Source organism: Macaca nemestrina, chromosome 5 (genome assembly GCF_043159975.1).
Source record: "Macaca nemestrina isolate mMacNem1 chromosome 5, mMacNem.hap1, whole genome shotgun sequence".
NCBI lineage: Eukaryota > Metazoa > Chordata > Mammalia > Primates > Cercopithecidae > Macaca > Macaca nemestrina.
Genome location: NC_092129.1, coordinates 116234202 through 116246687, shown reverse-complemented (window position 1 = coordinate 116246687; position 12486 = coordinate 116234202). Strand labels below are relative to the sequence as shown.

At 36.1% G+C, this 12486-nt stretch overlaps 1 protein-coding gene across 3 annotated transcripts in view; it reads right to left on the bottom strand.

Moving 5' to 3' along the window:
- Positions 1–12486, bottom strand: part of LOC105479557 (LMBR1 domain containing 1) — a 164472-nt gene that overhangs the window by 78111 nt on the left and 73875 nt on the right. For all 3 annotated transcript variants that reach the window (XM_071096910.1, XM_071096907.1, XM_071096908.1), the window contains exons 4-5: positions 6965–7062; positions 3496–3563 (exon numbers count right to left, since the gene is read on the bottom strand). In XM_071096910.1, the coding sequence (XP_070953011.1) occupies positions 3496–3563; positions 6965–7062 (166 nt within the window). The remainder of the gene's footprint in view (positions 1–3495; positions 3564–6964; positions 7063–12486) is intronic.

Here is a 12486-nt window from a genome sequence, read left to right as displayed (position 1 = left end):
GAGAGCCTCATCTTTGCAGCAGCACCAGCCACATCACTGAGACATCATGGTGGAAGTGAAGGGCAGAGTGAATGGATTTGGTCATAGTGGTGCCTGGTCACCAGAGCTCCTTTTAACCCTGGCAAAGGGAATATTGTTGCCATCATTGACCCCTCAGTGACCTTAACTATATGGCCTAAATGTTCCAACATGACTCCACCCATGGCAAGTTGTAGGGCACTGTCAAGGCTGAGAACTGGAAGCTTGTCGTCAATGGAAATCTCATCACCCTCTTCTTACAGGTGCAAGATTTCACCAAAATTAAATGGGGTGATTTGGGTGCTGATAATGTTGTGAAGTCTACCAGCATCTTTACTACCATGAAGAAGGCTGAGATTCTCTTAGAGCAGGGAGCCAAAAGGATCCTCATCTCTGCCCCTTCTGCTGATACCCCCATGTGATGGGCCTGAACCATGAGAAGTACAAAAATGGCATAAAGATGGTCAGCAATGCCTCCCGCACTATCAACTGCTTCGTCACCCTGGACAACTGTGGCATCATGGAGGGACTAATGACCACAGTTCAAGCCATCATTGGCACTCAGAAGACCATGAATGGTCCCTTTGGGAAACTGTGGTGTGACAGCTGTGAGGCTCTCCAGAACATCATCCCTGCCTCTACCTGTGTTGCCAAGGCTGTGGGCAAGGTCATCTCTGAGCTACAGGAAGCTTACTGGCATAACTTTCCATGTCCCCACTGCCAATGTGTTGGTTGTGGACCTGATGTGCCATCTGGAGAAACTTGCCGAATATGATGACATAAACAAGATGGTAAAGCAGGCATTGGAGGGTCCCCTCAAAGGCATCCTGGACTACCCTGAACAACAGGTTGTCTCTTCCAACTTTACTAGTGATACTCTTTCACCTTCGATGCTGGGCTGGCCTGCCTTCAACAACTACTTTTTCAAACTCATTTTCAGATATGACAACGAATTTGGCTATAGCAACAGGGTGGTGGAACTCATGTTCCACCTGGCTTCCAAGGGGTAAGAGCCCCTGATCACCAGCTCCAGCAAGAGCACAACAGGGAGAGAGAGGCCCTCAGCTGATGGGGAGTCCCTGCCACACTCAGTCCCCCACCACACTGAGAATCTCCCCTGGTCACAGTTTCCGTGCCAGATCCCCTGAAGAAGGAGGAACCTAGGGAGTACCACTTTGTCATGCACTATCAATAAAATCCCCTGTACTCAACTCCCCCCCAAAAAAGAAAAAAGAAAATCCCTATGTTGAAGCCCTAACTCCCAATGTAATGGTATTTGGATACAGGTCCTTTAGCAAGGGAATTAGGGTTAAATGAAGTCAAAAGGGTGGGGCCCTAATTATCCCATGGCACTGGAGTCCTTATAAGAAGAGGAAGAGACACCAGAGAGTGCTCCTTCTCTCTCCTGCACCCTCTCACTCTCCCCCTCCCCTTCTCCCTCTGCAAGCACAAAGGAAAGGCCACGTGAAGACAGAGCAAGAAGGTGGCCTTCGATAAGCCAGGAAGAGAACTCTCACCAGAAACCAAACTTGCCAGCACCTTTAACATAGACTTCTAGCCTCCAGAACCATGAGAAAATAAATGACTGTTATTTAAGCCACCCAGTCTATGATACTTTGTTATGCCAGCCAAAGCAGACGAAAACAATATACATGTTATTCATCTTTTTCATTTGTCAAGTCAGCTGACCAATGCCCATTCCTTCAAATCTCAACTCAAATATTACTTCCTCTTAGATCTCCTGATTCTTCAAGGCAGAGTAAGAACCTGCTCATCTACCATCAACATCTGGTATGTATCTCCTATCAGAGCACTTAAACACTGTAATTCAAGGTATGAATCTGCATGCCTCCACAACGTAAACCTAGAGGACAGAGACCATGGTCCTCTATCTTTAGCCCAAAGATCTAGCATAGCATCCAACACATAAGTGTTCCAAAAACGTATGAGCTACATGAATCAGTTAAATCTAGATCACGGCTTTGCCATAAAATTATCTAGTTTTATCTTAAAAGAAACTCTGAATATGCCACCTTCAAAAATATTTCAAGACCTTTTGTCAATCACTTAACCTAAATGCACACCTCATTCAAACATTTACATATGGTAATGAGAAGAACACTGTCCTAGATGGCTGAAACACTAATAATCTTTAATTCACTACTCTTTTATTCTGACTGTTGCAAAGATTTGTAGTTTTATTGGTGATTCTCATTCATGTTCTAAAATAGGAGTTGGCAAACTACTGGCTGCCTGTGTTTATAAATAAAGTTTTTCTAGAACACAGTCATGTTCTTTACGTATTGTCTGATTACTTCTGAGCTACAAGAGAGACACAGAGACCATACAGACAGTAAATCTAAAATACTATCTATGCTTTAAGAAAAGTTTGCTGATTTCCACTCTAGATAATTCAGGTTTACATACAAGGGACATCTACGTTAACAAGGGAAATTAACATAAGTAGATTTAGCTTTCTTTAAAAAGCCAAAAAAATACTTTAGAAATATACTCGGTAGCTAAAATACATAGAAAAACCACTAAAAAAGGTGCTTACAAAAAGTACTCTTTTTCATAACACATCAAGGCAGGTAAAAATAATTGAAAATATGACTTGACTATAAAACACATGCATCCTAAGAACTCCGGGAACTACAAAAAGTTACTCAACAATTTTATTCCTATTACAAGTTACATATAATAAGTAATTTTTTTATTTATGGAAAGTTATGTATTGAAAATTGTGAGACTAAATTATAAACAGAAACTTCAAAAAATTAATTAATTCCTAATGTATTTCCTAACATAAAAAAAGAAAGACTAATGACCTATTTTTAACAAAGATAAATGTCTTCCATTAACAAGGATAAATTTTAGATGTACAAACAAAGAAGCAAAATGTTATTGATATAAGTATAAAAACAAGAAGAATTAAGAAAGGAAATTCACTGACAAAGATTTAAAGACTGATAGGGTCAAATCTGAAAAGATGCACAGACAAGGATTTTCATCAAAGTGTTATTTATAATAATGGGGAAACATTATAAATGTCTAAGCAGTTATCACTAGAAGATGAGTTAAATATATTTTTGTATCCTTAGAAGGAAATGCAATGTAGTCAAAATTGATGGATCTACACTTACTATCCTGAAGAGATGCCCGCAATATGTTAAGAAGTAGATTACCAAGAATTATATAAAATATAATCACATTTGTGTAAAACTAAATCATGTAGGGTGCATGCAAGAAGGGAGGTGCACTCTGCATGCACTCAAGCACATAAAAATGTCTAGATGAAACGACAGACAAAACTGTTAAATTGTGGCTATTGTTCTTTGGAGATACAGAGAGTGGATTGTTCTCTTTTTTTTACATTTTTTTTTCTTTCCTAGATTTTTCTGAATGATCCTTTTATTATTTTTTTTCAAATAATTCTATTTCCATTTCATGGTTAAAAAAAAAAAAACCAAGACTTACCCAACTAAAAGAAGCAGTGCACAAATCACAACAAATCCCAAAGTATACTTGAGTGCCGTTTTAATTTGCTAGATGCCAAGGAGAAAAAAGTATAACATTTAGCAAGCCCTTTAAAATATAAAATATTCTTGCAACAGTTTAACAGTACCTTCACATCAGATACACGCTTACAGTCAAAGGTTTCAACTAAGGTTTAAAACCTTAAAATTTAAAGAAAACGGATATACTACATCTTAAGTATCTTTGCAAAATATGAGATTTTTAAAATCTTTTCAATAGTTATGCCCTTGTAAAAACCAAACCACCTAAAGTATAGTTGATTCTCCAGTAGGCATCTTGAGTAAAATTATCAGAATATGTAATACTCCCGCAGACAGCAATCAGAATCTACAATGCCCCAATCCAATTCATCAAAATGGTTTATAATAATCAACACAATATACACGTTTTTGTTTGAGTATATACATGAGTATAAATATACTTGTATATATACTCACATATACATATATGTGAGTATATATACACATACATAAATATTTATGTATTTATATTTATACACATATTCATAAATATTTATGTATTTATGTATGTGTATATGTGTATATATACTTACATACATTAATATATATTTCATACATATATAACATATGCCAGGCACTGATAAGAACATCACATATGTTAACTCATTTAATTCTCATAACAACTCTAAGATAGGCTGTTCTCATCTTTACTTTAGACATAACGAAGCTGAAGTCCAGAGAAGTTAATAATCTCTCCTAAGGCACGTAGGTTATAAGTGATTAAGTAAGTACTTAAGACCAGGAACTTGGGAATTTAAAAACTATGTTTTGCTTGGTGCCTATAATATACTCCAAAGGCTAAGAAAAGCAAATAAAGACAAAGCTGGACATTCTGAATATGAATTAAAAAGTGAATAATAATCTCATTTTAAATCAGTCAGAAATAACATTTGTGCTCTCAGACTAATGAAGTATCTAAAAATGATCTTTTAAAATTTGAATGAATGTTTCACACGGTAAGTTCTTATTCACAAAGGGGATAAGATATCCCTTAGGAAAAAAACTGAAGAAAAGATAAAGAAGATCCTAAGATCAACCAAAGGGTAGAAGAATGTGCACTCTGGAAGAAGTGAAAAAGATGCATAAATCTCATGGAGATTTTATTAAATTTGCAACTAGCTACCTTACTTTACATACCTTGGTTTTTCCAAATATAGAGTAATATAGTATCTGCAAATAACAGTTTTGACTCTCTTTATAAATATTTAAATGTCTAATTTTTTTTCTCTAACACTACGCTGATTATCACTCTAAGAGTCATTTAAAATACTGTTAATTTACTTGCTCCTAATCTTAATGCCAATGCTCTTGAGGTTTTAAGCATGATTAAGCATGATGCTAGCTTTTGACTGAATGTATTTATTTCTATATTTAAATACAAATGTAAACAAGGTATAAAACAAAATCCTGTAAGTCAAAAAGATAAGACATTTAGTCTTATTGTACAACTGTTCCCCTAAATTACAAAGTGTTTGATTTTGACATATACCTTTTAATATACATTTTTTCTTTGGCCTATTAATTACTATATACTAATAGATTTCCTGATTTTCAGTCACCCATGCAATTGAGAGACAGGCCCAACTCAGTTATATAATATTAATATATTTCTAAGATTCTCCTGAATTATATTTACTATTATTTTAATTAAGATGTTTATACCAATACTTAAGTGATAATGATCTGCAGTTTTGAACACACATGTGTGCTGTATTTGTCAGGTTTTTAAAAAGTCAGTCTTTTTTTTTGAGACAAAGTCTCACTCTTGTCGCCCAGGCTGGAGTACAGTGGTGCAATCTCGGCTCACTGCAACCTCCGCCTCCTGGGTTCAAGCAATTCTCCTGCCTCAGCCTCCAGAGTAGCAGGCCCCCACCACCATGCCCAGCTAATTTTTATACTTTTGTACTTTTACTAGAGACAAGTTTTCGCCATGTTGGCCAGGCTGGTCTCTAACTCCTGACCTCAGGTGATCTGCCCACCTTGGCCTCCCAAAGTGCTGGAATTATAGGCATGAGCCACAGCACCCGTCTAAAAAGAAAGTCAGCCTTATCCTGGATTAGTAAGTACAACCTGTAAGTGCTCCTTCTTTATGCTTTTGAACAGGGGCCAGCAAACTACATTCAGTGTGCCACATCTGATTCATTTTCTGTTTTATTGGATTATAAAATGTTCATTGTCTCTGAATACTTTTCACACTATAATGGCAGACTTGAGTAGCTAAGACAGAGACCATATAGCCCACAAATCCTAAATTATTTACCTCCTGGCCTTCTACAGAAAAAATTTTGTATGCCTGATCTAGAATTGCTTTGTCTAAAATAATAGTCGCAAGCCACATGTGGCTAGAAAGCACTTGAAATGTGGCTAGCTTGAACTGTTGTGTAAAATACAACCCAAATTTCAAAGACTTAGTGTGAAGAAAAGAAACTTAATATTTCATTACTAGTTTGTTTGACTATATTTGAAATAATATTTGGAATATATTATGTTAAATACAATGTATAATTTAAATTAATTTCAACTGTTTCTTTTTATTTTAATTTAGCTAACATTGCATTTCTATCAGACAACACTGCTCTATAAAAAAATCCAGTCATTATAGCAGCATAATTTATAATCCTTTGGGTATATACCCAGTAATGGGATGGCTGGGTCATACGGTACATCTAGTTCTAGATCCTTGAGGAATCGCCATACTGTTTTCCATAATGGTTGAACTAGTTTACAATCCCACCAACAGTGTAAAAGTGTTCCTATTTCTCCACATCCTCTCCAGCACCTGTTGTTTCCTGACTTTTTAATGATCGCCATTCTAACTGGTGTGAGATGGTATCTCATTGTGGTTTTGATTTGCATTTCTCTGATGGCCAGTGATGATGAGCATTTTTTCATGTGTCTGTTGGCTGTATGAATGTCTTCTTTTGAGAAATGTCTGTTCATATCCTTTGCCCACTTTTTGATGGGGTTGTTTGTTTTTTTCTTGTAAATTTGTTTGAGTTCTTTGTAGGTTCTGGATATTAGCCCTTTGTCAGATGAGTAGATTGCAAAAATTTTCTCCCATTCTATAGGTGGGAACTGAACAATGAGATCACTTGGACTCAGGAAGGGGAACATCACACACAGGGGCCTATCATGGGGAGGGGGGAGGGGGGAGGGACTGCATTGGGAGTTATACCTGATGTAAATGACGAGTTGATGGGTGCAGCACACCAACATGGCACAAGTATACATATGTAACAAACCTGCACATTATGCACATGTACCCTACAACTTAAAGTATAATAATAATAAATAAATTAAAAAAAAAATCCAGTCATGTCATTCTCTGAAAAAGCAGGAAATATTATTTTTCTTTCCTAAACTGAGGCCTCTAAAATAAAGATACTTACAGTACATTTACTAGTATCATCATCATCCTTTTCTTCATAATAGAAGTAGACAAAAGGGATCCAGAAGAACACACAGAACAATATAACAGAATATAAAGCTGTGGAAATAAATAGTAAACCAAGTTTTACTAAATACGTATGTACTTAATCACAGTTATCTATATGTGTATATACATTCACTTAACAAATTCACTACCCTGATTCCCTCTACTCATAACTCTTTCTATATAGTATATGATGCCCAAATAGCCTTCTCTGTCCCATGTCCCAAGAGATCAACAGTACTATCAGAATAACAACATATAATTCAAGTTAACTTTGCAGCAATTTTTTTTTTTTTTTTTTGACACGGAGTTTTGCTCTGTCGCCAGGGCTGGAGTGCAGTGGCACAATCTTGGCTCACTACAAGTTCTGCCTCCTGGGTTCACGCCATTCTCCTGCCTCAGCCTCCTAACTAGCTGGGACTACAGGCGCACGCCACCACGCCTGGCTAAGTTTTTGTATTTTTAGTAGAGACGAGGTTTCACCGTGTTAGCCTGGATGGTCTCAATCTCCTGACCTCGTGATCCACCCGCCTCAGCTTCCCAAACTGCTGGGATTACAGGTGGCAATTTCTAACAATAGTAATAACTGGGTCCAGAACAATTGTGGCAGCTGACATATGAGCTCTTACTCTGTACTAACTACAATGCTGAGAACTTCCTATAAACCATCTCATTTAAATGAACTTTAACTTTTGTGTTCATTCCAACTTAAATTTGAGTACACTTGACACAACATTTGCTATTCCGGCAAGTTAAAGAAACAGCTATAAATAATATGGTCTTTTTGATATAAATAATTTTCTCATCTTAAGTTTAAAAAATATGCAGTATTACACAACCAATCTTACACAAATCAAAACAGAGAAAAGGTAAAAAGAATAGTAGAACAGTAAAATTAGATCTCTATTTACCCATCAATGGACATTGGAGTTGCCTCCAAATTTTGCAATTTGTGAATAACGCAGCTGTGAACATGGAAGGACAAATAGCTCTTCATGATCCTGTTTTCAATTCTTATATTCAAAATTAGATTCAACATTAACTGATAGGAATTACTATTTATCTGCTTTTTTTTAAAAAAAAAGTTAGATTTGAAATACTTTTAACCAGTAGTCAGTCAAAATATTTATTTAAATTCAATATAGAGTTTAAGTTAAGCCAAAGATATAGTACCTTTAACAATAAAAACAGAAGAAGGAACATTTGAGACTTAAGCCTAAGAAACCTGTTCTTAAAATCTGTATTTTCACATTCATTTGTTTATACGTATTCATGAAAAATAATAGTACCAGTATAATTATACAAAGCAATTACAGAATGATAATCATTTTACTCCTTTATAAAAGAAAGCAACTGTTACCATCTCAGACCTATAAGGATGGCTACTAACAAAAAACAATAATAATGACGTGTGTTGTCAAGGTTGTGGAGAAACTGAAACCCTGTGTGCTGCTGGTAGGAATGTAAAATGGTACAGCAGCTGTGGAAAACAGTATGATGTTTCCTAAAAAAATGAAAACTGGCATTACATATGATACAGCAATTCCACTTCCAGGTATATGCACAAAAGAGTTGAAAGCAGGGTCTCAAAGAGTTACTTGTACACCCATGTTCATAACTGCATGGTTCACAGTAACTAAAACATGAAAGCCACCCAAGTGTCAATTGATGGATGGATAGAGAGGCAAAATGTGGTATACATAAAACAGAATATTATTCAGCATTTAAAAGGAAGGAAATGATATATGCTACAACACAGATTAACTTAGCATAACTAGGACATTATGCTAAGTGAAATAAGCCAGTCACAAAAAGACACATACTATACGACTCTACTTATATGAGGTACTGAGAGTAGTCAAAATCAAGGAGACAGAAAGTAGGATGGTGGTTGTCAGAAGGAGAGGGGAAAGGCAAAATAGAGAGTTCCCGTTAAAAAGGTATAGTTTCAATTTTACAAGATGGGAAGTGTTATGGAGATGGATGGCACCAATGGCTACATATTATGAATATATTTAATACCACTGAATAGTATACTTGAAATAGTTAAGATGGTTAAACAAATATGGAAAAAATGCATATTAGTAATGTATAATAAAATCTAAATTACTTATTGTGTTGGAAGAAATGACTTTAGAGTTAAAGAATTTTCTTAACATTTGCTAGCCTTATCTCATTTATCTGGAGGACACTTATGAAACAGCCCTACTACATGCAATACAGATAAAAGAAACTCAAATCAAATAGGACCCTAAATAATCAACAGAGGGGCAGAGTTAATTTATACTTAGCAATCACAAAATGTCAACATACTGAATTTGGCACTATAGACATTTAATGAAATTTATGCAGGCTTTTAATATTATGAGTAACTAATAGTGACAATAAATCTTTTAGGGCAGTGAATATTGGTGTTTCTACTACAAACCAAGGAGTAGTGAGTTTTAACATTTCTATTACAAATCTAAGAGCCAAGAGACATAAACATTTATCTACAAGGAACTTAAATTTACAAGAAATAACCCCATCAAAAAGTGGGCAAAGGATATGAACAGACACTTCTCAAAAGAAGACGTTTACACAGCCCACAAACATATGAAAAAAAGCTCATCCTCACTGGTCAATAAGAAATGCAAATCAAAACCACGATGAGCTACCACCTCAAGCCAATCAGAATGGTGATTAAGTCAGGAAACAACAGATGCTAGCAAGGCTATGGAGAAACAGGAATGCTTTTACACTGTTGGTGGGAGTATAAATTAGTTCAACCATTGTGGGAGATAGTGTGGCAATTCCTCAAGGATTGAGAACCAGAAAATACCATTTGACCCAGCAATCCCATTACTGGGTATATACCCAAAGGATCATATATCATTCTACTATAAAGACACATGCACACGTACGTTTATCGCAGCACTATTTACAATAACAAAGACTTGGAACCAACCCAAATGCCCATCAATGATAGACTGGATAGGAAAATGTGGCACATATACACCATGGAATACTATACAGTCATAAAAAAAGGTAAGTTCATGTCCTTTGCAGGGACATGGATGAAGCTGGAAGCCATCATTCTCAGCAAACTAACACAGGAAACAGAAAACCTAACATCTCATGTTCTCACTCATAAGTGGGACCTGAACAATGAGAACACATGGACACAGGGAGGGGAACATCACACACCAGGGCCGGTTGGGGGGTGGGGTCAAGGCGCAGGGAGAGCATTAGGACAAATACCTAATGCATGTGGGGCTTAAAACCTAGATGATGAGTTGATAAGTACAGCAAACCACCATGGTACATGTACACCTGTGTAACAAACCTGCACATTCTGCACATGTATCCCAGAACCTAAAGTAAAAAACAAACAAACAAACAAACAAAAAAAACCAAAAAACTGTAACAAGTATTCTAAAGCTTTAAAAACTTAAATACAAAATGCCATTTGTAAATCACCCTGAATATCATGCCAATATTATGATTAAAATAATCAAATAAAATAATTTGTGTAAAATAGAAAAAAAAAGAAACTGAATTAGCACAACAGACTTGAGTAGGCTGACAGCCTCACACCAAAAACTTTGATAAACTAATAGGTGGAGTAAAGTTTAGCTTCAGTCTAAGTATGCCACTTGTGTCTGTTACTTGGTGGGCTTGGCCTTTAGATAGCCAAACAGCCTAATGACTATTTTATAAGCATTCCTGGTGCTCCTAATCTTGTGTGATAAACAATCTTTTGAACACCTAAGTTATCATTATATTTAATTAGCATAGCAAAGTGTAAGACAAATTCCTGTACCTCAATAAAAAGACAACCTTTTTTAAAAAATGGGCAGATTTCAATACTTCACTTTAGAAAATATACACAATTTCTGGGCATGGTGACTCACACCTGTAATCTCAGCACTTTGGGAAGTCGAGGCAGGAGGATCACCTGAGTTCAGGAGTTCCAGGCCAGCCTGGCCAATATGGTGAGATCTCGTCTCTACTAAAAATACAAAAAAATTAGCCAGCCATGGTGGCAAGCACCTGTAATCCCAGCTACTCAGGAGGCTGAGGCAGGGGAATCACTTAAAACCAGGAGGCAGAGGTTGCAGTAAGCCAAGATTGTGCCACTGCACTGCAGCCTGGGCAACAGAGCAGGACTGCATCAAAAAGAACGAAAGAACGAAAGAAAGAAAGAACGAAAGAAAGAGAAAATATATACAATGGCCAATAAGCACATTTTAAAAGATGCTCATCACCGTAAGTCATCAGGAAAATGCAAAATAAATCTAAATGGCTAAAATTAAACTGGCAATACCAAGTGTCGACAAGAATGCAGAACAACTAACACTATCATACTTTACTTGTAGGAGTGAGGTACAACACTGTAAAAAACTGTTTAGTAGTTTCTTACCAAGTTAAACATACACCTATCACATGACCCAACAATTTTCTTCCCAAGCAATAAGGCACAACAACTTATGTTAAAGGACTTCTGCCCAGAGAAGCTTGGTTGATTCGCAGAGTCCAGGGCATTTATTGGAGACTTGCAAAACAAGCGTATTTGCCTAAAGTGACCAGCTTTGATTACCAAAGCTACAGACTCCAAAAAGGAAAGCAAGAATTCACCAAAAATCATGTTTTTGAACAATCTAAACTAGTCGGTAGTGCATGGTTCCATATACAGCTTTACAAAACCACCTTTCAATTAGTAACATAGAGAACACACCAAGGGCTAAGTTTCTGGTAGTCAAAGGTAAGCCACACAGGCAGGACCTCCCTGAAAACATATAAGCATTCAGCAATATTAGGTCTACTGCATTAACTCTTTCACAAGAATGATGTTCGGAGAAACATCATATGCAGTGATCAAAAACTGGAAATGATCCAAATGATCATCAACAAGTGGATGGATAAGCAAACTGAGTGATACATTTACATAAAAGATGATCACACAGCAATAAAAAAGAAACATGAGATACAGATGAATCTCATAGACCTTGTGTTGAATAAAACAAGCCCGTACACAAGAGTACCTTTCTATGATTGAACATAAGGAAGTTCTAGAATTGACAAAACTAATCTGAGAAGTTAAAAAAAACGGGGCAGCTATTGACTTAAAAGATGTATGGCAACCAAAATTCTCATGTTGCCGGTAAGAGTGCCCACAAAAGATTTTTAGTAAGCAACATCTGGGGAAATGAAGTAGAGAACAGACACAATTCTCAACAGACTATAATATCCCTCTAGTAGTCAATAATTCAAAATAGGTTTAAAACCGCTCTAAATATTTGTTTCCCTGATACAACCTTCTAAGCTATCTTCTAATAATCTGACTGTTCTGTTTCCTTTATAAAGATTTCTTTTAGTGCATAAATGTTGAACTGTAAAGAGAGAATTAAATTAACATTTATTTTATAACATTTATCATATGATCAGTTCTAATGTCAAGTTGAGTCTATATATCTGCAAATGGGGAAAAAAATATTG